Below are 26,646 nucleotides of genomic sequence, written 5' to 3' on the forward strand. Positions count from 1 at the left end.
TGCCCAGAAATGTGACAATGTGAAGGAAATGGATAAATATTTGGAATCACTAGACTTAGACTAGACTAAGACACCTCTTCCTAGACTAGACTTAGACACCTCTCCCTAGACTTAGCCAGGAAGAAATAGAGCTCCTGAACAGACCAATTTCAAGCACCAAGATCAAAGAAACAATAAAAAATCTTCCAACCAAAAAATGCCCTGGTCCAGATGGCTTCACACCAGAATTCTATCAAACCTTCAAGGAAGAGCTTATTCCTGTACTGCAGAAATTATTCCAAAAAAATGAGGAAGAAGGAATTTTCCCCAACACATTCTATGAAGCGAACATCACCCTGATACCAAAACCAGGAAAAGACCCAAACAAAAAGGAGAATTTCAGACCAATCTCACTCATGAATATAGATGCAAAAATCCTCAACAAAATCCTGGCCAATAGATTACAGCTTATCATCAAAAAAGTCATTCATCCTGATCAAGTAGGCTTCATCCCAGGGATGCAAGGCTGGTTTAACATACGCAAGTCCATAAACGTTATCCACCATATTAACAGAGGCAAAAATAAAGATCACATGATCCTCTCAATAGATGCAGAAAAAGCATTTGATAAAATCCAGCATCCTTTTCTAATTAGAACACTGAAGAGTATAGGCATAGGTGGCACATTTCTAAAACTGATTGAAGCTATCTATGACAAACCCACAGCCAATATTTTACTGAATGGAGTAAAACTGAAAGCTTTTCCTCTTAGATCTGGAACCAGACAAGGTTGTCCTCTGTCACCTTTACTATTCAACGTAGTGCTGGAAGTTCTAGCCAATACAAATAGGCAAGACAAGGAAATAAAGGGAATCCAAATGGGAGCAGAGGAGGTCAAACTCTCCCTCTTTGCTGACGACATGATCTTATACTTAAAGAACCCCAAAGACTCAACCACAAGACTCCTAGAAGTCATCAAAAAATACAGTAATGTTTCAGGATATAAAATCAATGATGTCCACAAGTCAGTAGCCTTTGTATACACCAATAACAGTCAAGATGAGAAGCTAATTAAGGACACAACTCCCTTCACCATTTTCAAAGAAAATGAAATACCTAGGAATATACCTAATGAAGGAGGTGAAGGACCTCTATAAAGAAAACTATGAAATCCTCAGAAAGGAAATAGCAGAGGATATTAACAAATGGAAGAACATACCATGCTCATGGATGGGAAGAATCAACATTGTTAAAATGTCTATACTTCCCAAAGCAATCTACCTATTCAATGCCATTCCTATCAAAATACCTGCATCGTACTTTCAAGATTTGGAAAAAATGATTCTGCGTTTTGTATGGAACCAGAAAAAACCCCGTATAGCTAAGGCAGTTCTCTGTAACAAAAATAAACCTGGGGGCATCAGCATACCAGATTTTACTCTGTACTACAAAGCCATAGTGCTCAAGACAGCATGGTACTGGCACAAAAACAGAGACATAGACACTTGGAATCGAATTGAAAACCAAGAAATGAAACTAACATCTTACAACCACGTAATCTTCGATAAACCAAACAAGAACATACCTTGGGGGAAAGACTCCCTATTCAATAAATGGTGTTGGGAGAACTGGATGTCTACATGTAAAAGACTGAAACTGGACCCACACCTTTCCCCACTCACAAAAATTGATTCAAGATGGATAAAGGACTTAAATTTAAGGCATGAAACAATAAAAATCCTCCAAGAAAGCATAGGAAAAACACTGGAAGATATTGGCCTGGGGAAAGACTTCATGAAGAAGACTGCCATGGCAATTGCAACAACAACAAAAATAAACAAATGGGACTTCATTAAACTGAAAAGCTTCTGTACAGCTAAGGACACAATAACCAAAGCAAAGAGACAACCTACACAATGGGAAAGGATATTTGCATATTTTCAATCAGACAAAAGCTTGATAACTAGTATCTATAGAGAACTCAAATTAATCCACATGAAAAAAGCCAACAATCCCATATATCAATGGGCAAGAGACATGAATAGAACTTTCTCTAAAGACGACAGACGAATGGCTAACAAACACATGAAAAAATGTTCATCATCTCTATATATTAGAGAAATGCAAACAAAACAACCCTGAGATATCATCTAACCCCAGTGAGAATGGCCCACATCTCAAAATCTCAAAACTGCAGATGCTGGCGTGGATGTGGAGAGAAGGGAACACTTTTACACTGCTGGTGGGACTGCAAACTAGTACAACCTTTTTGGAAGGAAGTCTGGAGAAACCTCAAAGCACTCAACCTAGACCTCCCATTTGATCCTGCAATCCCATTACTGGGCATCTACCCAGAAGGAAAAAAATCCTTTTATCATAAGGACACTTGTACTAGACTGTTTATTGCAGCTCAATTTACCATTGCCAAAACGTGGAAACAGCCTAAATGCCCACCAACCAGGAATGGATTAACAAGCTGTGGTATATGTATACCATGGAATACTATTCAGCCATTAAAAAAATGGAGACTTTACATCCTTCGTATTCACTTGGATGGAAGTGGAAGACATTATTCTTAGTAAAGCATCACAAGAATGGAGAAGCATGAATCCTATGTACTCAATCTTGATATGAGGACAATTAATGACAATTAAGGTTATGGGGGGGAAGCAGAAAGAGGGATGGAGGGAGGGGGGTGGGGCCTTGGCGTGTGTCACACTTTATGGGGGCAAGATATGATTGCAAGAGGGACTTTACCTAACAATTGCAATCAGTGTAACCTGGCTTATTGTACCCTCAATGAATCCCCAACAATAAAAAAAAAAAAAAGTAAAAAAAAAGAACACAGAAATAAATCCAAATATGTACAAGAAACTGACGTTTGACATAGCAGAAAAAAGCGTACACTGGGTAAAGGGTACCCTACTTCGTGAGTGGTGCTAGCAAAACTGAATAAACATATGATGAGAAGTGAAACTGGATCTCAGTCTCTTACCGTTTACAAAAATTAACTAAAGAAGACTAAGGAATCAAATGTAAGACACGGAACCATAAAAATGTTAGAAGAAAACCTAGGAAAAAGTATCCTAGACATCTGCCTATAAGACCTCAAAAGCGAATACAACAAAAACAAAACTAAGAGGGACTTAATTAAACTGGAAAGCTTCTGCACAGCAAAAGATAGAGTAAAGAGACAACCCATGGAATGAGACAAAATATTTGCAAGCTGTATACCTCTGACAAAGGCCTAACATCCAGAATCTATAAGGAATTCAAATCAGAAAAAGCAAAATAACCCTATTAAAAAGTAGGTAAAATACAGGAATGGATGGCTGATTAGTATTTCATGTTTCATAGTATTTCATATTTCATTAGTATTTCTTTTTCTTTTTTTTTTTTTTTTATTGTTGGGGATTCATTGAGGGTACAATAAGCCAGTTACACTGATTGCAATTGTTAGGTAAAGTCCCTCTTGCAATCATGTCTTGCCCCCATAAAATGTGACACACACTAAGGCCCCACCCTCCTCCCTCCATCCCTCTTTCTGCTTCCCCCCCATAACCTTAATTGTCATTAATTGTCCTCATATCAAGATTGAGTACACAGGATTCATGCTTCTCCATTTTTGTGATGCTTTACTAAGAATAATGTCTTCCACTTCCATCCAGGTTAATACGAAGGATGTAAAGTCTCCATTTTTTTTAATGGCTGAATAGTATTCCATGGTATACATAAACCACAGCTTGTTAATCCATTCCTGGGTTGGTGGGCATTTAGGCTGTTTCCACATTTTGGCAATGGTAAATTGAGCTGCAATAAACAGTCTAGTACAAGTGTCCTTATGATAAAAGGATTTTTTTCCTTCTGGGTAGATGCCCAGTAATGGGATTGCAGGATCGAATGGGAGGTCTAGGTTGAGTGCTTTGAGGTTTCTCCATACTTCCTTCCAGAAAGGTTGTACTAGTTTGCAGTCCCGCCAGCAGTGTAAAAGTGATCCCTTCTCTCCACATCCACGCCAGCATCTGCAGTTTTGAGATTTTGTGATGTGGGCCATTCTCACTGGGGTTAGATGATATCTCAGGGTTGTTTTGATTTGCATTTCTCTAATATATAGAGATGATGAACATTTTTTCATGTGTTTGTTAGCCATTCGTCTGTCGTCTTTAGAGAAAGTTCTATTCATGTCTCTTGCCCATTGATATAAGGGATTCTTGGCTTTTTTCATGTGGATTAATTTGAGTTCTCTATAGATCCTGGTTATCAAGCTTTTGTCTGATTGAAAATATGCAAATATCCTTTCCCATTGTGTAGGTTGTCTCTTTGCTTTGGTTATTGTCTCCTTAGCTGTACAGAAGCTTTTCAGTTTAATGAAGTCCCATTTGTGTATTTTTGTTGTTGTTGCAATTGCCATGGCAGTCTTCTTCATGAAGTCTTCCCCCAGGCCAATATCTTCCAGTGTTTTTCCTATGCTTTCTTTGAGGATTTTCATTGTTTCATGCCTTAAATTTAAGTCCTTTATCCATCTTGAATCAATTTTTGTGAGTGGGGAAAGGTGTGGGTCCAGTTTCAGTCTTTTACATGTAGACATCCAGTTCTCCCAACACCATTTATTGAATAGGGAGTCTTTCCCCCAAGGTAAGTTCTTGTTTGGTTTATCAAAGATTAGGTGGTTGTAAGATGTTAGTTTCATTTCTTGGTTTTCAATTCGATTCCAAGTGTCTATGTCTCTGTTTTTGTGCCAGTACCATGCTGTCTTGAGCACTATGGCTTTGTAGTACAGACTAAAATCTGGTATGCTGATGCCCCCAGCTTTATTTTTGTTACTAAGAACTGCCTTAGCTATACGGGGTTTTTTCCGGTTCCATACAAAACGCAGAATCATTTTTTCCAAATCTTGAAAGTACGATGTAGGTACTTTGATAGGAATGGCATTGAATAGGTAGATTGCTTTGGGAAGTATAGACATTTTAACAATGTTGATTCTTCCCATCCATGAGCATGGTATGTTCTTCCATTTGTTAATATCCTCTGCTATTTCCTTTCTGAGGATTTCATAGTTTTCTTTATAGAGGTCCTTCACCTCCTTCGTTAGGTATATTCCTAGGTATTTCATTTTCTTTGAAACTATGGTGAAGGGAGTTGTGTCCTTAATTAGTTTCTCATCTTGACTGTTATTGGTGTATACAAAGGCTACTGACTTGTGGACATTGATTTTATATCCTGAAACATTACTGTATTTTCTGATGACTTCTAGGAGTCTTGTGGTTGAGTCTTTGGGGTTCTCTAAGTATAAGATCATGTCGTCAGCAAAGAGGGAGAGTTTGACCTCCTCTGCTCCCATTTGGATTCCCTTTATTTCCTTGTCTTGCCTAATTGTATTGGCTAGAACTTCCAGCACTATGTTGAATAGTAAAGGTGACAGAGGACAACCTTGTCTGGTTCCAGTTCTAAGAGGAAAAGCTTTCAGTTTTACTCCATTCAGTAAAATATTGGCTGTGGGTTTGTCATAGATAGCTTCAATCAGTTTTAGAAATGTGCCACCTATGCCTATACTCTTCAGTGTTCTAATTAGAAAAGGATGCTGGATTTTATCAAATGCTTTTTCTGCATCTATTGAGAGGATCATGTGATCTTTATTTTTGCCTCTGTTAATATGGTGGATAACGTTTATGGACTTGCGTATGTTAAACCAGCCTTGCATCCCTGGGATGAAGCCTACTTGATCATGATGAATGACTTTTTTGATGATAAGCTGTAATCTATTGGCTAGGATTTTGTTGAGAATTTTTCCATCTATATTCATGAGTGAGATTGGTCTGAAATTCTCCTTTTTGCTTGGGTCTTTTCCTGGTTTTGGTATCAGGGTGATGTTTGCTTCATAGAATGTGTTGGGGAAGATTCCTTCTTCCTCAATTTTTTGGAATAATTTCTGCAGTACAGGAATAAGCTCTTCCTTGAAGGTTTGATAGAATTCTGGAGTGAAGCCATCTGGACCAGGGCATTTTTTAGTTGGAAGCTTTTTTATTGTTTCTTTGATCTCAGTGCTTGAAATTGGTCTGTTCAGGAGGTCTATTTCTTCCTGGCTAAGTCTAGGGAGAGGGTGTGATTCCAAGTATTGATCCATTTCCTTCACATTGTCAAATTTCTGGGCATAGAGTTTCTGGTAGTATTCAGAGATGATCTCTTGTATCTCTGTGGGATCAGTTGTTATTTCCCCTTTATCGTTTCTGATTGAGGTTATTAGAGATTTTACTTTTCTATTTCTAGTAAGTCTGGCCAATGGTTTATCTATTTTATTTATTTTTTCAAAAAACCAACTCCTTGTTTCATTAATTTTCTGAATGATTCTTTTGTTTTCAATTTCATTGATCTCTGATTTGATTTTGGAGATTTCTTTTCTTCTACTGAGTTTAGGCTTAGATTGTTCTTCTTTTTCCAATTCCATAAGATCTCTTGTGAGATTGTTGATGTGCTCTCTTTCTGTTTTTCGAATGTAGGCATCTAAAGCGATGAATTTTCCTCTCAAAACTGCTTTTGCAGTATCCCACAGGTTTTGGTAGCTTGTGTCTTCATTGTTGTTATGCTCAAGGAAGTTAATGATTTCCTGTTTTATTTCTTCCTTCACCCATCTGTTATTCAACAGAAGATTGTTTAATTTCCATGCCTTTGGGTGGGGTTGAGCATTTTTGTTAGAGTTGAGTTCCATCTTTAGTGCCTTATGGTCTGAAAAGATACAAGGTAAAATTTCAATTCTTTTGATTCTGTTGATATTTGTTTTGTGTCCCAGGATATGATCAATTTTGGAGAATGTTCCATGGGGTGATGAGAAGAATGTATATTCTTTATCTTTGGGGTGGAGTGTTCTATATACGTCTATCAAGCATAGTTGGTCTAGGGTCTCATTTAAATCTCTTACATCTTTGTTTAATTTCTGTTTAGAGGATCTGTCCAGCTCTGTAAGAGGTGTGTTAAAGTCCCCTGTTATGATGGTATTATCAGATATCATATTGCTCAGACTGAGTAAGGTCTGCTTCAAGAATCTGGGAGCATTTAAATTGGGTGCATAAATATTTAGAATTGAAATGTCTTCTTGTTGTAGTTTTCCCTTGACCAATATAAAGTGACCATCTTTGTCTTTTTTGACTTTAGTTGCTTTAAATCCACATGTATCTGGAAATAAGATTGCAACTCCTCTTTTCTTCTGAATTCCATTTGCCTGAAAAATTGTCTTCCAACCCTTGACTCGGAGCTTTAATTTGTCTTTTGAAGCCAGGTGTGTTTCTTGCAGACAGCAAATGGATGGCTTGTGTTTTTTAATCCAGTCAGCCAATCTATGTCTCTTCAGTGGGGAATTCAAGCCATTAACATTTATTGAGATAATGGATAAGTGTGGTAGTATTCTATTCATCTTATTTGGTGAGAGTCCATTGCTTAGTTTTATCTTTTGCATCAGTGTGGAGGTTGGGTTCTGTCCTTTGATTTCTGAGTTCTTACTTTGCTGCTGATCCATTGTGGTGGTCAGTGTGCAGAACAGGTTGAAGTATTTCCTGTAGAGCTGGTCTTGTTGTGGCGAATTTCCTCAATGTTTGTATATCCGTAAATGATTTGATTTCTCCGTCAATTTTGAAGCTTAGCTTAGCAGGGTACAGAATTCTGGGCTGAAAATTGTTCTGTTTAAGTAGATTAAAGGTAGATGACCATTGTCTTCTTGCTTGGAAAGTTTCATTAGAGAAGTCTGTGGTAACTCTGATGGATTTGCCCCTGTAGGTCAACTGGCGCTTACTCCTGGCAGCTTGCAGAATCTTTTCTTTTGTCTTGACTTTGGACAGGTTCATCACAATGTGGCTTGGAGAAGCTCGTTTAGAGTTGAGGCGACCCGGGGTCCGATATCCCTCTGAAAGCAGTGTGTCAGAATCTTTGGTGATGTTTAGGAAATTTTCTTTTATAATATTCTCTAGTATGGCTTCCATTCCTCTGGGGCATTCTTCTTCCCCTTCTGGAATTCCTATAACTCGTATGTTGGAACGCTTCATAAAGTCCCATAATTCTGACAGTGAACGTTCTGCTTTCTCTCTCTTCTTTTCTGCCTCTTTTACTGTCTGAGTTATCTCAAGAACTTTGTCTTCTACCTCTGAAATTCTTTCTTCTGCATGGTCTAACCTGTTGCTGATACTTTCCATTGCATCTTTAAGTTCCCTAATTGACTGTTTCAGTTCCTTCAGGTCTGCTATATCCTTTTTATATTCTTCATATCGTTCATCTCTTATTTGATTCTGTTTTTGGATTTCCTTTTGGTTATTTTCCACTTTATTAGCAATTTCCTTCATTGTTTCCATCATTTCTTTCATTGTTTTCAACATGTGTATTCTAAATTCCCTTTCTGTCATTCCTAACATTTCTATACTGGTGGAATCATCTGCAGTAGCTACCTCATGGTCCCTTGGTGGGGTTGTTCTAGACTGGTTCTTCATGTTGCCTGGAGTTTTCTGCTGATTCTTCCTCATGAGTGATTTCTTTTATCTGTTTCCTTGCCCTAATTTTCCTTTCACTTCCTCTTGCTCTTTAAGTTCTTGTGCCTGTGGACTAAAGGTTACAGGACCAGAAGGGTGAGAAGGTTGAAGAGCAAAAAAAAAGGGGATGAAAGAAAGGAGGACCGAGTGATAAGAAAAAAAGAAAGATAGAGAAAGGAGAGGGGGTGGGTATATGGAATATTGACAAGAAGAAGAGAGGCACAGAAAGAGGGAGACAGGGCAATATAGGTGTACAGTAGGGTACTTTGACACAACCTTAAAAAACCCCACCTTCTGGGGGTGCCCAGTTGCGTGGTTCCCTTGAGGTCAGCAGCTCTTTGCTAACCTGATCAGACACAGTACCCCACCTCCACCAAGTAGAGAGGAAAGACAAAAATGCTATAAATCAAACCAAAAGAAGCAAACAGAAAACTTTACAGGGATAAAATTGGGTGAAAAACCAAATTATATCGGTAGAAACACTAGCAAAAATGAAGTTGAAGTTATTAAAAAAAGCAGCAATGGGAAATTATAATTAAACTAGGAAAATTGAGAAAGAAAAAGGGATCTGTGTGTTAAAGATTGAAATTAAAAAAACAAAAGAATATCAGCAACGTCAAAATAAACAAACAAAAAAAAAACAACCAAGCAAAAAAAGAAAGAAAAAAATACACAACCAAAAACAAGGCAGTTTGTATATGTTATTGAATATTGTCTGGGCAACACGTGGTCTTCTGGGGTATGAGATGTTAGTCACAGTTCAGATACGACTGGAGGCTGCTGATTACTCAAACCCCAGCAGGTAGACACCCTGAATCTCTCTTCAGCCTACTTAAAAGGCACTTCGAACTTGTAAACTTGTTGAGCAGAAGCTTTCCCAGCTTTCTTGCTGGAATCGCTGCTGAAGTGGCTATCCACTTACTCAGTGTGCCAAAACCGGTCTCACTCTGCCCCTGAGGGTTAGGGCTGCAAGGCGGCTCAGACCCCACCCTTAGGCTACTTGGTTGCTGGGTTACCAGCTCCCACCCGTTTCTAGCTCTGCGACCCTGAGGGCGGAGCTTGCCGGGGCAGATCGCTGACAATGGATCCGTGTGACCCACTGCCAAACACTATTAGCTCCGTCTGGCTCAGCGGCTCAGACTGGGGCCCTAGACAACGGCCAAAGTTCTCGCACTCCCGCTCAGGCCTTCCCCAAGGCAGTTCAACTCAGTGCCAAGTCCAAGGACATCAAAACAGTTCACAGGTAAGGCCTTTCTGGTTTGCAGTCTCGCTGCTACTGAACTTACAGTTGTGGGCGGGTTTAGACGGATTGAACACACGCGACCACTTGCCGGTTTTCCACGGATTTAGTCCTCCTCTTGGGGTCCAGAAGTCTCTCGCTGACTCCCTGTATCCTCATAGGAGTGATGATAGGCAGTTCCCACCAGCCAGAGACGCCTGGAGTCCTATCTCCCCAGACTCACGGTGCCCAGATGCAAGGAAGCTGTTACTCGGCTGCCATCTTGCTCCGCCCGTCCTTCATTAGTATTTCATCTCTTCTCCTCTTTTTAAAAGAAGAGAAACAAATGGCCAAGGAACATAAGAAAAACGCTAATATCACTAATCATCAGGGAATTGAAAATTAAAATTGTAATGAGACATCACTTTACTCTTGTCAGAACGGCTATTATTTATTTGGGGGGGGGGCAGGTTAGCAAGAGTTGTTTTTTTTTTGAGTTGGAAGTGGGCTCCACAGTGAAGCCCCTTTGGGTTTAAGAGCATTTTTCTGCTTCTGGCAACTTCTCCTGCTGCCTGAACTGCGTGTCTGTAATCCAGCATCCATTTCCTGTGATAGCAGTACAACTCATCTTGCAAACTGCTCCCTTTGAGCTTTTCTTTGAAGCTGGCCTTTCATTGGGGGAGCAGGGTGGCCATCAGCGTATGACCAGTCTGGTAGCTCCGTGAGGGGCCCATAGCTGGAGGGGTTGACAGCCAGGCCCTGCTAGCGTCGCCACTGGTCGCCTGCCCAAGCCTCTGCACTGCAGTGCAGCCTACAGACACCCTACACCCACGCACTCGAGAGCCCAGAACGGCTATTATTAAAATGCCAAAAAATATAGATCCTGGCACAGGAAGGGAACAATTATATACACTATTAATGGGAATGTAAATTAGTACAATATCTGCAGAAAACAGTATGGAAATTTCTCCTAGAACTAAAAGTAGACCTACCTTTCAACCCAGCAACCTCGCTACTGGGTATCTACCCAAACGAAAAGAAATCATTTTATAAAAAGGACATCTGTATCCATATGCTTATTGCAGCACAATTTACAGTTCAGTTACAAAGATATGGAAACAACTTGGATATCCACCGACTGATGAGTCGATAAAGAGAATGGGGACTATAGATGTGTGTTTGTGTGTGTGCAGCATGAAATACTAATCAGCCATCCAAAGGATGAAACCCTCAAGGAGTAGGGCGCTGGCCCCATGTACCAGGGGTGGCATGTTCAAGCCTGGCCCCAGCCAAAGCTGAAAAAAAAAAAAGAAAAGAAAAGAAATACCTCTTGGGCGGTGCCTGTGGCTCAGTGAGTAGGGCGCCAGCTCCATATACTGAGGGTGGTGGGTTCAAACCTGGCCCCGGCCAAACTGCAACAAAAAAATAGCCAGGTGTTGTGGTGGGTGCCTGTAGTTCCAGCTACTCAGGAGGCTGAGGCAGGAGAATCGCCTAAGCCCAAGAGCTGGAAGTTGCTATGTGCTGTGATGCCACGGAACTCTACCGAGGGCAACAAAGTGAGACTCTGTGTTAAAAAAAAAAAAAAAAAGATGAAATCATGTTTTTTGAATGACTTGGATGGAACTGAAGACCTTTATTCTAAGTTAAGTAATCCAGGAACAAAAATATTTCATGTCTTCACTGATAAGTGGGAGCTAAGCAATGGTATGCATGGTCTACAGGGTGACTTTCTTTTTTTTTTTTTTTTTTAAAAACTTATTTTTTATTTTTTTGTAGAGACAGAGTCTCACTGTACCGCCCTTGGTAGAGTGCCGTGGTGTCACACGGCTCACAGCAACCTCTAAGTCTTGGGCTTACGCGATTCTCTTACCTCAGCTTCCCGAGCAGCTGGGACTACAGGCGCCCGCCACAACGCCCGGCTATTTTTTGGTTGCAGTTTGGCCCGGGCTGGGTTTGAACCCGCCACCCTCGGTATATGGGGCCGGCGCCCTACTCACTGAGCCACAGGCGCCGCCCTACAGGGTGACTTTCTTTCTTTTTTTTTTTTTTTTTGTGGTTTTCGGCCAGGGCTGGGCTTGAACCTGCCACCTCTGGCATATGGGACTGGCGCCCTACCCCCTTGAGCCACAGGCACCACCCTACAGGATGACTTTCACTAGCAATGGAGATTCAGAAGGGGAAGGGTGGGAGAGGGGTGTGGGATGAACAACTAGGTATTGGAGTACAATGTACAATATTCAGATGATGGGTATATTTTAAAAAGCCCAGACATCACAACTATCTGATTCATCCATGTAACAACCAACCAACCACTTGTACCCCCAAAATCTATTTAACTTTACTTAAAAGCATAAAAAAAAAAAAAAAAAAAGAAAGAGGTCAAGTTGACCAATGCTGCCATCTAGAGTTAAAATGTAAAATTATCATTTCTTATTGGGTGAAGGCTATGTTAGTGAGTTTGATTGAAGTATTTCAAATTGTACATAAAACCAGCACATTGTACCCCATAATTGCATTAATGTACACAGCTATGATTTAATAAAAAATAAAATAAAATGATCATTTCTTGTCTCTAAGGAGACTGACAGCTCCTGGTTTGAGCAGGTCCTTTTTTTTTCCCCCACTGACCTGTTTAGGCCATCCTAATTGTCTTGCCCATTTAATATATATTTGTTCACTTGCCCCACTAACATTTATTGAGTATTTTTAATTTGGCAGACACTATGCTAGGTGCTGGGAATATATGCACAAAATGAGTTCAATTATTCAGTAGATTTTTTATTTTTTTAAGAATTAATATGAGGTCTTAGTGTCAAACTACAAATGATTAGTAATACCAAACTCTTACAGCATCGGCACATAGAACATTCTCCAAAAGAGATCATATCTGATACCACAAAACAAGTCTCAAAAAGATTTTTAAAAGTGGAGATCATGTTGAGTACCTTTTTCGACCACAGTGGAATGAAACTAGACATCAGTAATGACAGGAACCTTGGAAACTACACAGACATATGGAAATTAAACAACATGCTCTTCACTGACCAATGACTCAATGAGTCAAGGAAGAAGAAACATTTAAAATTTCTTGAAACAAATGAACATGGAACCACAGCATACCAGCATTTGTGGGATACAGCAAAAGCAGTACTAAGAAGGAAATTTATAGCAATCAATGCCTATATCAAAAAAGGAGGACAACCTAACAGTGCACCTCAAGAAGCTAGAAAAGCAAGGATCAACCAACCCCCAAATTAGAGCAGAATAAATAAAATTGAAACAAAAATTCAACTCTTCTGTTGATTTTGATCAACAAAATGAAAAGCTGATTTTTTGAAAAGAACAAGATGAGTGGCTCAGCACCCGGGGTTCAAGCAGTTAAGGTGCCAGCCACACACACCTCAGCTGGTGCCCCGGCCCGCGGGGAATTCAACGGGGACCTGGGAAACAAAGGGGTCAGTCGAATGAGGGGACAAGAGACATGAAAGAATGAGAGCAAGTCAAGAGTCTGATCAAGCTCCGAAGAGTTTATTTTTCAGCTGGGCTTATAAGCATTCAAACGAGGAAGTAACTAAGGGCTATTCCTAACAGGGCGGGGAGGGGGCTAGTTTCTGGAAAATTACTAGGAGAAGGACCCTAAGGCGGGGGGTGCATTTTTGAGGAGATATGCAAGGGGAAAGTACCATTGCTGTTTACGGTTGAATTCCTGAGAATAGTTTGCTCGTAAAATCAAGATAGCAAGGGGCATTTTTGTGATATGTTTTGGCTCCCGGCATGCTGGCAGGTTGAAATCCAGCCTGGGCCCGCCAAACAACAATGACAGCTGCAAACAAAAAATAGCCAGGCATTGTGGCAGGCGACTGTAGTCCCAGCTACTTGGGAGGCTGAGGCAAGAGAATTGCTTAAGCCCAAGAGTTTGTATTAACCTAGACAAAATTGGAATGCATTCTTAATAAAAGTGTCACAAGAATGGAGAAGCAAGAATCCAATATACTCAATTCTAAAATGAAGGCAATTGATGGTCTAATATAGGCCCACATAAGAGGAAAACTCAAATCAATTCAAGGTGGGGGTGAGGGGAGCAAGGGAGGTGGAGAGGGGAGGAGAGTGGGGAATGGGTGTGCTCCAACTTAATGGGCACATGTTAGGGTGCATGGCATACCGCTTGCTGGGCAGGACACAGTTATAAGAGGGGCTTTCCTTAAGGAATGCAAACAATGTAACCTAATTCATTGTACATTCAATTAACCTAAAACAATAATAAAAAAAAAGAAATGGAACTACTCATTTGGATTGTAACAGATTTGAAAAGTAGGTTTGAGAGCTTAAATGTGATTATGGTATTATCCATAAAAAACAAAGAGTCAAAGTGATTTTGATCAAAGTTTATAAAAATTATAAAATGTGAATTGAATGAACATACTTTTATTTTTATTATTTTATTTTATTTTATTATTATTATTGTTATTTTGCAGTTTTTGGCTGGGGCTGAGTTTGAACCCGCCACCTCCGGTATATGGGGCCGGTGCCCTATATACTTTTTTTTTTTTTTTTTAGCAAAAGATATCTGCATACCTGTGCTTGTAGCACTATTCACAATAGCCAAGATATGGTGGAGTTTATTTTTTGGCCAGAGCCAGGTTTGAACCGACCACCTCTGGTATATGGGGTCAGCACCCTACTCACTGAGCCACAGGCACCACCCAATGTGGTGTAGTTTTTTGTTGTTGTTGTTGTTGTTTTGCTCTTTTCAATGGAGTCTTACTCTGTCCTCCCAGGGTGGAGTGCCTGGGTGTCACACATAGCTCACACCAACCTCAAACTCTTGGGCTGGAGCAATCCTCTTGTCTCGGGCTCTCGAGTAGCTGGGACTACCCTGCTGCCACATGGATGCAAGGCTTGGCTAGTTTTTCTATTTTTAGTAGAGAAGGGTCTGGCTCTGGCTCAGCCTGGCCCTGCTCCTGAGCTCAAGCAAGCCACCCACCTGGGCCTCTCTCTCAGAGTGCTAGGATTATAGGTGTGAGCCACTGGCTCCAGCTTTGTCCTGTTGTTTTCTACACAGAATAGTTTAAAACTAGTCAGACCCTGGCACTTCTTTGCTCAAAACCTCCCAATTGCTTTTTTTTGGTAGGTGCAATAATTTATTAATGGATACACAATTTTAAAAGATATAAAGTGTGAAATAAATAGCATAAAATACAATGGAGAGAATTTTTTTGTTCTGTTTTTTTCTTTAGCTTTTTTTTTTTTTGATCTTCTGCCCTTAGATATGATCCTTTATTTCTCACATCTCCTTGGCTCTTTGTTCAAATGTCACTTCATTAGAGGGGTCTTCCACATCACCACTTGAGGTTATACTATCTATTTATCCACGTTCTTTTTCTCAGGTGAACATAACCACAAGGATCGTCCCTTCCATCATATTGCCAGTGCTAAAAACTGTACGAAAAAGGTAGGCACGCAGATGCTTTTCAAAAGCACTCTAGGCATTGCTGTAACATTTTATACTTACCTGTTAAGTTACCCTAACACGTTAGGTGTGTTGAGTTACTGCCCACATTTCATAGCGCAGACGGCAGAGACACGGAATCACTAGTAACTTGACAAAGTGACATGGCTCACAGGTGGCTTAATTCAGTATCACAAGAATGGAAAAGCAATTATCCAATGTATTCAATATTAATATGAAGCCATAGACGATCTAATGCATGCCCATATAGGAGAAAAACTCCCTTCCATTCGACTGGGGGGAGGGTGCTCCCACTGAACGGGCATGATGTGTGTGTGGGGGGTGTTTGGCACACCTTTTGAGCGCGGGACATAACCACAAGTGGGACTCTACCTAATAAAATCAAATATTTTGACATGCTTGTTTGTACCCTCACCTTAACCAGATATAAATTAAAAAAAAAATGTAAATCCAGGTACTTTTCCTATGGAGTGTTCCCTGGGGCACTTGGTGCCCAGCTGTCTGATGACGTGGGGCCAAGATTGCGCTCTTGAGGCAGGTTGCAGGGTGGAGGCGAGGCCCGCCCGCGGGTGGACCTCACAGCCTCCGGATTTCCAGAAAGGCCTCGCACAACAGTCACCGGCGTTTGGGCGGGAGCCTGTGCAGACGCGGCGGACAGAGCGCTGCAGACGGCCAGCGCGAGAGCAGCATGTACCTCTGCTGGGGCGCCGGCTCCCGGGGGCTGCAGCGCCGGAGGGCGCCGGGCACCGGCGGCGCGGGGCTGCGGCAGGCGGCCAGCGGGGAGCGCCACGCGCTGCTGCTGCTGGCCAACCGCACGGTCTACTCGTGCGGAGACAACAGTCGGGGCCAGCTGGGCCGGAGGGGAGTGCAGAGCCGGGAGCGGCCAGGTGAGTGCGGGGCTCAGGTTGCGGGGCTGGGGGGCGTAAGCGGGGGCTCGAGGGCCGGGCGCGGGGCTCCGGGTATGGGGCGCTGCGGGCCGGGCAGTCGAGCTCCAGGAGCAGCGGGTCGGGTCGGCTGCAGGAGACTGGAAAACTGTGCTCGGCTCCGCCCAACCGCGGCTTCATCAGTTTCGCTTTCCTCAAGTTCTTAGAGTTTGGTTTCCAATTCAAGTGCAAAGCGAAACTGACTGCGGAAACTAACCTGGACCGCATCCTCCTCCGGATGAGGCGCGGTCACCCCTTTTCACCTTTCAAACCGACCCACTCCGACGCGGGTCTAACCGCAGGAGGCAGCCTGACCTTCCAAACGTGGCTCGTGGGTTGGACACCTGTAAATCCCTCAGAAATACCATTGCGCATCTTTTTTCTTAAAATTAAAAAAAAATATGTAATAACATTTTTACCATGAACGATTATTGTAGAAACACGGGAAAGAAAACATAAGTAATTCCAACACCCAAAGATAACACTGCTAACACTTTGATGCATTTCCTTCTTGTCGTTTTTAATGTACATATTTTATCTTTATAAAAATCACGTCACTATACTGTTTCGTATACACAGTATTTATGCAACTCTGTAAATTTTGTTTTCAACAAACGTAATGATGTCATGAACGTGCTATGTGTTTTTATTATGTGTGTGCGTCTAAATACATTATCGTGCTGCATAACATTCCAGGCTCGGAGAGTACCACAATTTAATTATTCTCATTTTGTGGAAACTAGGCCCTTTCTCCTCAGGGGCCTTTATAAATAATGACAGTCTTGTGAGTAAATATTTTACCACATTTCTGGTAACATGCTTAGAATAATTTTAGGAATGTGTGGAGGGGGAAATTCTTCATCCTTTTAGGTTCAGTGCCTGCGAATTTAACTGACGAAAGACAGGCTCACAGGAGAAATAGCATATATTTTCATTAATATTTGTAGGGGAATTTACATGCATGGGAATTCACAGAAAAAGAAAGTGAAAGTCAAGCATTTAGCCTCAGGAACTTGCATATCATATTTAATAAAGGAAAGGGAGTTTGGACTTCAGAAGATGATAAACTGTGAGGAAATGACTAGGAAATACATTGGAGAGTCTGATGGAAGGTAAGGGAAAGAGTTGTTTATCAGATTTATCTTGGTGTGAACACTCCATCTTAGATGACTCTTCCTAGTACAGAAGATGAGGAACATCTTCACTAACGGATAGTTATGTTGCTTTTAGGTGGATAAGAGTAGGACAGAGAACTCTTCCTGCATTTTTTTTTTTTTTTTTTTGCAGTTTTTGGCCGGGCTGGGTTTGAACCTGCCACCTCCGGTATATGGGGCCGGCACCCTACTCACTGAGCCACAGGTGCCGCCCTCGTCCTGCATCTTTTATCTTTGATTCACAATTGCCTTCAGCTCAAAATAAGTCTTATGCCAAAGTGGCATGTTTTGGGGGTAGCATATCCTGATGCCCTTTGTGTGGAAATGAGGGGGAACTTGGTGCTTAATGCCACACTGTTCTCCAGAAAAGTGGTACCAATATCTCCCTTCATGACAGTATGAAATTTTTTTAGCATTGCACAGATTAAAAGTAAATAGTGGGAAAAGATAAGGTCACAAATACAAAACAAAATTGTGTAAGTGTTACAAAAACTTTACTGGTAATGATGTTCTCAACTCCAAACCTCTAGTAATTCAGAGATGGATACTTTAGGAAAATAGTTTAGATTGATTTGCAGGGAAATGTGGTCAGGTTTTCATTTGTGGTCACATTTAGTGACTCCATGGGGCATATTTGTTCACTCTTCATTGTTAGAGGATCTGGTACCTGCCTCTCACGTTTATGAGGCAGGCTCCCTGCCAGTTTCCCTCTGAGCAAGGATTCACTGCTCTCAACGTTCAGGGTTAGGAAGTAAAATAAAGGAGACTCCACCTTCTTTCTGGGTCCCTTAATTTTGCTAGGTTTTGCTTTCACCATCATAGAAAAACATTTAATCAAGTGTCATAGTCCTTGGAGACACTCCCTCCCCACAACATCCACTCATTTAAACAGCAGTGTTGATACACCGTAGGCACATTAACATTGCTAAGAGTTTATTTGTGTGTTCAGCAATTCATAGGTAGCACTAGACCTTGAGTGGGCTCCGAGGGGACTGCAGAGGATATAAGGGGAACACTTTCACATTTTTGAGGAAAAAAAACAAAGAAATATTTGATTGGCTAAAGCAAAAGTCTTTGCTTAGAACTAGTTGGCAGTTTCTGATTGGTTAAGCTTAAGTTTCATTGTCCTAGGCTATGACCATTCACTCTGGGTAGGGTTTTAGTTTGCTTAGGAACCCAAGATGCTGGACCCTTCTCAGCCTTCTGGTCTCCCAGTTGTTTATTTTAACACAGCTGTACCCATTAAAGAAAAGATAACACACAGATTTTCTTTAGACATTGGGCATGGACTTTAGATTTTGGTTGAAAAGACCATTGGAGAAGACAAGGAGTCTGGGGGACCTTTCCTTCGGAAGGAAAGTGCTATCTTAAACTTGTTGTTAAATTAATAACAGGGAGGACTGTTTTCTTTTTGTTCCCAAAGAACCAATTCAGGCATTGGAAACTCTAAATATTGATCTGGTGAGCTGTGGGAAGGAGCACTCCCTGGTTGTCTGCAACAAAGGAAGGGTCTTCGCCTGGGGAGCTGGTTCTGAAGGGCAGCTGGGAATTGGAGAATTTAAGGAAATAAGTTTTACACCTAAGTAAGTATATCAGTTCACTCATTCAATTTTTTTTTGTTTTGAGACAAGCCTCACTATGTTGCCTTCGGTAGAGTGCTGTGGCATCACAGCTCACAGCAACCTCAAACTCTTGGGGTTAAGTGATTGTCTTGCCCCAGCCTCCCAAATAGCGGGGACTACAGGTACCCACCATAATGCCTGGCTATTTTTTGTTGTCGTTCTCATTGTTGTTTGGCAGGCCCAGGCTGGGTTTGAACCCGCCAGCTCTGATGTATGTGGCTGGCACCCTAGCCGCTGAGCTACAGGCACTGAGCTTCATTCAATATTTTTGAGTATAATGTGCCAGGCATCATGCCAGATGACAGAATATGAAGAAAACTATGACAAACACAATCCCTAATCTCAAGGATTCCAGTGTAGTGCGGGAAGAAGGCAGGAAAAAAACTTATGATGCCAATTATTATTCAACTAGGATCCCATGAAGAAAAGGGGGGAAGTGAAATGAAAAGACCGACCCTTCGATCTTAGTCTTAACTAATGAAATATAACTATGGGGACCCACCTGGACCCCCAGAGTAATATAAAGATTATTTTAAAGTGGAAACATTTGAGCTACAGATGATGTAGAAAGAAATCTTATCTGAGCTCCCTTTCCTGTCTAAACTGGAGCCTCCAACAATATAGTTGCCATTAACCTCCCTCAGTGGAAGTTTCCTGTGAATCCAGATGTTGTAAAGACAAGACGGTCCATTACTAGGCCTAGTAGAACCCTCCATAGTCTCCCACTGACGCCCTGAAAATTCCCCTTATACTAAGTTGATATGTATAAACCTTCTTTTTGGGATATTCTGCAACAGAGCACCTGCATAAATAAATTCTGTTTTTTCTCTTGTTAATCTATTGTCAGTTTATTTTCAGGCCTACAAATATTAGACCCAAATTGAAAGAGGAAATTTCTATCCCAACATAATCTTTTGGCTTGTCGTAAGCCACTGGGTCCTAATATTTCACTTAGTAAAATGGGGGAAATACCATATTTCCTCACAAATAGCTTCCCAGGACAAGTGGTATGTTAAGTGGTCAGCTCTGAATTGTGTTTTTATGAAGTATATGCTTAGGAAATTTTCAAGTCCATACTTTTTGATGCTAAGAAGTTACCTTTTGTTACCGCCTCTAGTCATTAAATTCTATGCGAAATCAATGTAACTTGGGGGCATGAATATTTATCTTGGGATGAAAAGATCAGGGTTTGCTTCTAGTTTTACAACTTGATACTTGTTTGATCTCTGATTTCCACTGGATTCCACCATATGAAATTGCTGATAGTTATTGTTTCTAAGGTGCCCCAGCCCAGTGCAATAAAGCCACACACTGATGCCAAGATTTGCAGTGGGAGAGAATGGTATTCTATTGTATGGCACCAAGCAAGGAGAATGGACAGCTAATACTTAAGATCTGAATTCCCTGAGGGCTTACAAGCAAGGGTTTTTAAAGGCAGGGATACATTTCAGGAAAGCAGAAGTTGTAGACAAAATTGTAAATCAATGCATAGAGGTAATGGGTTGATTTTGTCTCGGGCAGGATATCTGAAGTGAGGACTTAAGGGTCATAGGTAGATTTAGAGAGTTTTTGATTAGCAATTAGTTAAGGAAGGAAGGCGAAGGCGGTGGCTAAAACTTGGTGTAAGCAGAAAAGCACTGTTAACACGGGTCTGATTCTTTCCAGCCCCCCCCCCCCGCCCCTGAAGAAATTTAGAAAAGGAACCTATGGCCAGAGTATAGTCCTCTGTTCCCTCTTATCTGAATTTCCCATGTGGTGGAGGTTTTTGAAAAATAACTCAAGAATGTATGTTAAGTTTGTATCTTTTAGTTTTTATAGGGGAACTTTTTTTTGTTATTACTATCTTCTTGCTTATCAGTTTGCTCATTTACTTTTCAAGGCTAGCTAGAATTCCTCTTGAAAGGACTGAAGATTTTTCCTATATTTACTCTCTTGGTGGGGTGTCTGGCAGGCCCCTAAAAGGGGTCCCATGCTCCATCTCATTGCCTGTTTTTGATCCACAAAAATGGTAATTTCATATGATCGAACTTAATGGTTTCTTTATCTCACAGGGCTTAAATTAGATGATGCAGATGTTGGTGTTCTTTGTGTGTGAAGGAATTTATTTTTCTAGTAGATCAGTAAGTACAGAGTACAAATTAGTACATTATATCGTCTATTCATGCCCAATAAAAACGCCTTCTCCTATACACAAACATACTGTTTTGGATTCTGTTCTGTATCTTTGTACGTGTTGCTGCCATGTTAAAAATAGAGGGCTTTGGAATAAAGGTATTATAGAAATATAAGAAAATAAACTTGTTTTTCTACTTCAGATTCTTTTAAATATCTGTCATCCACTTGCCAATTCACCCTGAATAAGGATTGACAGATTTTTTTTATCATTTTTATTATAGGAAAGTCACAGCTCTGACTGGTATAAAAATAATACAAGTTTCCTGTGGACACTACCATTCCTTGGCATTATCAGAAGGTAAAAAACACTTTTTGGATCTCTAAGGGTCATTAGGAAGTAATTTTTTGAATATGAATGATAACTTGATTTGCAATGCATTGGGATTCATTTTAACACATTTAGACATTTTTTTTTTTTTTGTAGAGACAGAGTCTCACTTTATGGCCCTTGGTAGAGTGCCGTGGCCTCACACAGCTCACAGCAACCTCCAACTCCTGGGCTTAAGCAATTCTCTTGCCTCAGCCTCCCGAGTAGCTGGGACTACAGGCGCCCGCCACAACGCCCGGCTATTTCTTGGTTGCAGTTTGGCCGGGGCTGGGCTTGAACCCGCCACCCTCGGTATATGGGGCCGGTGCCCTACCAACTGAGCCACAGGCGCCGCCCACATTTAGACATTTTTAACCTACCAGATTTTATATGTTCTTGTTCTAATTTTTTTCCAAATGTCTTTGTTCTTATTATAATCTAAATAGTGCCTAATTCATATCTCATTGCCAAAAAGGGCTATCTCTGTTTACATGGCCTGATTGGCCAACTCTTTCAGACAGTGGCTTTATTTCCAGCCCTTTTCTCTTTATGCTGAATGGCTTCTCCATACTGGCAAACCCAGACAGACTAAAGGCTATTTCTATTTTACTTAAATCAAACAGAGAAAAATCAAGATGTCAAAATCATGAGTGTACATTCTTGTTTTAAAAAATATTTTTGGCAGCGCCTGTGGCTCAAAGGAGTAGGGCGCCGGCCCCATAGGCCAGAGGTGGCAGGTTCAAACCCAGCCTTGGCCAAAAAAAACTGCAAAAAAAAAAATTTTTTTTATCAGTTTTAATCAGTTAAAATTTAAAAAAAAATTTTTTTTTAATTTATTTTTTACTGATGCAATAATTGCACATCTACATTTTTTTCTAATCATCTCCCATATCCTTTGTCCATCCTCAATCCAAATTTCTCAGTGGAGAGTATGAGGGAGAAAAAACCTTTTCCTCTACCCTGTTAAGGTTCAGTGTCTGGGGACCTGAGGAGTAAATGAACAGAAGACAGATTCACAGAGAAAGGCACCCAATTTTTATTGGTATTTTTGAGTAAAGGAGTTCACAGAAAAGTGAAACTAAAAGAAGTGGTCAGACTTGGAAACTTATATACCATTTTAACAAAAGAGAGGGAATTTGGGCTTCAAAGGATGAAAAATTGTGGGGAAATGATTAGGAAATACATGGGGAAACTTGTGGAAGAAAGGGTTATTTTATTAAGGTTTATTTATGCAGACTCGGGGCCAACTCTCTGTCTCATGTGGTGAAAGTTGCTTTTCTCTCCCTGGCATGGGAGGGTGGGGACAGCCTCACAAAGAGAAAGTCATAGCCAGCTTTTAGGCAGGTGAGAAATAGAAGGAAATCTTGCCATTTGGGACAGATGAAGCTGGAAGACATTATGCTATGTGAAATAATCTAGGCACAGAAAGATAAATACTGCATGATTTCCCTCACATATAGGATCTAAGAAAGTCAAACGCATAGAATTAGAAAGGGAAAAAGTGGTTGCCAGGAGATAGCGGGGTGGGAGAAAGTGGAAGATATTGGTCAAAGGGTACAAACTTTCAGTTACAGGATGAATAAGTAAGTTCTGGAGGCCAAAGGTATAGCCATGTGACGATAGTTAATAATACTGCATTGTATACTTGAAATTTGCTGAGAGAGATCTGAAGCATTCTCGCTACACACATAAAACGATATGTTAATAATTAATATTCACTTGTGGCCATCACTTCACAATGTATATGTATACCAAAACACCAAAATTACATATATTTAAGGTATACGATGCGGTATATGATGTAAATATATGCCTTAAATATATGTAATTTTTATCTGTTCATTATGCCTCAGTAAAGCTGAAAAAATTTGTAGAATTGGGGTGGTCATTTATACTTGAATTTGGTATTCCAAGACACGTGCAATGCTGAGTTTCTCTTCTTCACTTTTGTAGATAGCCAAGTGTTTTCATGGGGAAAGAACAGCCATGGGCAGCTGGGCCTGGGGAAGGAGTTCCCTTCCCAAGCCAGCCCGCAGAGGGTAAGGTCCCTGGACGGGCTCCCGCTGGCTCAGGTGGCCGCCGGAGGGGCTCACAGCTTCGCCCTGTCTCTCTGTGGGACTTCGTTTGGCTGGGGAAGCAACAATGCTGGGCAACTGGCCCTCAGTGGGAGTAACACCCCAGGTAAGAAGAGAATCTTCTCGCAGTAAGTCATTATTTCTTTCCAGGTGGAAGACCAATTTGGCAAAGGGAAGTCTCAAAGGTTAAAACAGTGACTCCTGAACTTTGTGACACATTAGAATCACATGGAAAGCTATTTTACTTTCCTATTACTATGGTCACAAATTACCACACTCAGCATCTCAAGACAACATGGATATATCCTCCTATAGTTCTGGAAGTCAGAGGTCTGGCATGGGTCTCACCGGGTTAAAGTCAAGCTGTCAGCAGGGCTGTCTTCCTAGAGGTTCTGGGGGAGAATCCATTTTCTTGCCTTTTCAGCTTCTAGAAGCCACTGGCATTAATTGACCCAGAGACCCCTTTCTTCTTCAAGGTTAGCAATGGCTGAATAAGTCTTTCTTAAGTCACCCTACTTTGACATGGACTTTTCTGCCTCCATCTTTCTCAGCTAAAAGACCCTTGTAGCCGCCTGGATGATTCAGGCTAGTCTCTCTATTAGCAACTGATTAGCAACTTTCATTCCATGTAACCTAACATATTCACAGGCTCTGGAATTAGGAACACTGTAAATCTTTGGGAGGCCATTATTCTGCCCACCACGGAATCTTTTTTTTAGATGGCGGTTTTGCTATACCGCATAGGCTGGTCTTGAATTCATGGGCTCAAGTGATCCTCCTGCCTCAGATTGCCAAGTTGCTGGGGTTATAGGCATTCCAATGCCCAGGTTGCACCCAATACCAATTAACTCAGAATGTCTGTGGGTAAAACTCAGGCATTAGCTGTCATTAAATATCCCATAGATGATTCCAATGTGCAGCAAAGCTGGAAACCACTGGATTGGGAGACTGCTAGCATTAGATGAGACAGACTCTAAACAAAACTCTGGACAAAATTCCTCTAAAAGCAAAACTCGCCAAGATAACATCCCTACAAAGCCCATTCCCCTCTGTCCAATTCTTTTTATTTTTTTAATTTTTTTCCCTCTGTCCAATTCTTTACCATGTTGAGAACTCACATTTCTTTCATTTTTAACATCTAGCATGAGCTAGGTTTTCCCCATTATCTCAATCATTATAACATTTGCAGAGCATCTACAGTATAATATAAATGTGTGAAAGTAGGCCAGGCACGGTGAAATTTGGGAGGCCAACATGGGAGGATTGCCTGAGCTCAGGCATTCAGACCAGTCTGAGCAAGAGCAAGACCCCGGTGTTGTGGCGTGTGCCAGTAGTCCCAGCTACTTGGGAGGCTGAGGCAAGAGGACTGCTTGAGCCCAAGAGTTTGAGATTGCTGTGAGCTAAGATGTCTCAACGCTCTACCCAGGGTGACGAAGTGGGACTCTGTCTCAAAAAAAAAAAAAGTATAAAAGTTGTCAGAAGCAAAATGGAGTCACTTATGTCAAACCGTAATAAAATAGAGTCCGGAGGCTATGAAGGGAGGGTCCTTACACATTAAAATAAGAGCCACTGAAAAATATTCTGCCATACCCTCAAACTTGCAGGTAAAGCTACTTCTGGGAGGATGTCTTTCTGGTAAAACCTTTCCTAACCACGACCCTGTAATTAGCCTCACTAGACTGCACACCTGCGGTCTGGGTTGCCTCCGTGAAGCCCTCTCCTAGCAAGGGCCACCATGTGCATCACAGCCTGCCACAAACCTCTGTGCCCAGTGGTCTTTGGTTTCAGAACAACCTGCATGAACTTTTTACTTTTAAAAGTTTTGCCGTGCTTCAACCTCCCTGGATAGGCCCATGGCCCACCATGGCACACGTATCTTGGACTACAATCCCCTGTCATTCATTCATGAATAAGCTGTATCCTTTGGAGAGCCTGTCTGTTGTTATCTGAGGTAGACAAATGAACATAACATGATGGCGGTATGATTGGGGATGAGGGTCTTGAAGCTTGGCTTTCAATAGCATTCTAGATGATTAAAATAGCTTCCAGAAATAAATGAGAAAGGACCGCATTTGTTTTTCCCCTAAAGCAGGGTGTCCTCTCTGTTTTATGCGCCTATTGTTCACTTTGTAAAATTATGTTAATGAATTATAAGAATAATAAAAATATAAAAGATATAAAAATATGAAATACTCGTGACGTCTGACTTTGTTATGCTCTAGAAATCCTGCTTTCTTTCAACAGCACAAAGGTACAAGCCCCTGTCAGTTGGTGCCCTGCGGAACCTCGGTGTGATATGTATCAGCTGCGGTTCTGAGCATACTGCGGTGCTTACCCAGGTAATGCAAAATGTGGTGCTATTTTTTTTTTTTTTAAGTTCCAGAGAAATGTTAACAAGGTACATGTACTAATTATTGTTGTAAGCAAGAGGTCTTAGTCCATTTGAGCTTCTGTAACAAAATGTAATAAACTGAGTGGTTCATTAACACCAGAAATTATTGCTCAGTTTTGCAGGCTGGGAAGTCTAAGTTCAAGGTGCCGACAGATTTGGTGTCTGATCAGGGCTAACTTTCTGCTTCACAGACTATTGAATTTTCCCTGTGTCCTCACACGATGGAAGGGGCAGAGTTCCTCTTGGGCCTCTTTTGTCAGGACACTAATCCCATTCACCAGGACTCCACCACTGTGACTGAGTCATCTACCAAAGTCCCCACCTCCTAATACCACTACAGTGAGGGTTAGCATTTCAGCATGTGAACTTTGAGGAGGACACAAACATTCAGACGGTAGCATAAGATATATATCAATATCTAGACATATTTGACATATTTATTCAACGAACAAATATCTAAAGAGGAGAAGTGAACCAAATGCAAATCAGGAGATTGTCCAGATCCTATAGCAAAGGCTAATTTCAGCTTTAGGAAATATTTTTAGGTTCCTACTAAATTAGATTAATGTAAGAACGGAACCTTTTTAGCAATTATTTATTGATGATGTAATTCTATGGGTAAGAATTATAGAAGCAAAAAATAATTTTTACAGTTTTCAACAACCCACTTGTTTATATATTTAATTTATTAAAAAATTTTGTTAGAGACAGGGACTTGTGAGGCTGAGAGCGGTGGCTAATGTCTGTAATCCCAGCACTCTGGTAGGCTGAAGTGGGTGGATTGCCTGAGCTCACGAGTTTGAGACCAGCTTGAGCCAGA

At 41.1% G+C, this 26,646-nt stretch overlaps 1 protein-coding gene and 1 pseudogene across 3 annotated transcripts in view; one reads left to right on the forward strand and one right to left on the reverse strand.

The window, feature by feature from the left end:
• Window positions 1–10,206: 10,206 nt before the first annotated feature.
• On the reverse strand, window positions 10,207–10,383 carry LOC128595750 (39S ribosomal protein L52, mitochondrial-like; annotated as a pseudogene).
• A 4,473-nt stretch (window positions 10,384–14,856) lies between these two features.
• The window catches only part of HERC6 (HECT and RLD domain containing E3 ubiquitin protein ligase family member 6), a 57,834-nt gene continuing 46,044 nt past the window's right edge, over window positions 14,857–26,646 (forward strand). For 2 of the 3 annotated variants that reach the window (XM_053603881.1, XM_053603901.1), the window contains exons 1-5: window positions 15,720–16,065; window positions 18,679–18,838; window positions 21,274–21,350; window positions 23,313–23,540; window positions 25,679–25,773. In XM_053603881.1, the coding sequence (XP_053459856.1) occupies window positions 15,867–16,065; window positions 18,679–18,838; window positions 21,274–21,350; window positions 23,313–23,540; window positions 25,679–25,773 (759 nt within the window). In that variant the 5' untranslated portion in view covers window positions 15,720–15,866. Of the gene's footprint in view, window positions 15,161–15,719; window positions 16,066–18,678; window positions 18,839–21,273; window positions 21,351–23,312; window positions 23,541–25,678; window positions 25,774–26,646 lie in introns of those variants that run through there. The other variant, XM_053603910.1, reaches the window with a different exon arrangement.

The sequence above is a fragment of the Nycticebus coucang genome, chromosome 1 (genome assembly GCF_027406575.1).
Source record: "Nycticebus coucang isolate mNycCou1 chromosome 1, mNycCou1.pri, whole genome shotgun sequence".
Taxonomy (NCBI): Eukaryota; Metazoa; Chordata; class Mammalia; order Primates; family Lorisidae; genus Nycticebus; species Nycticebus coucang.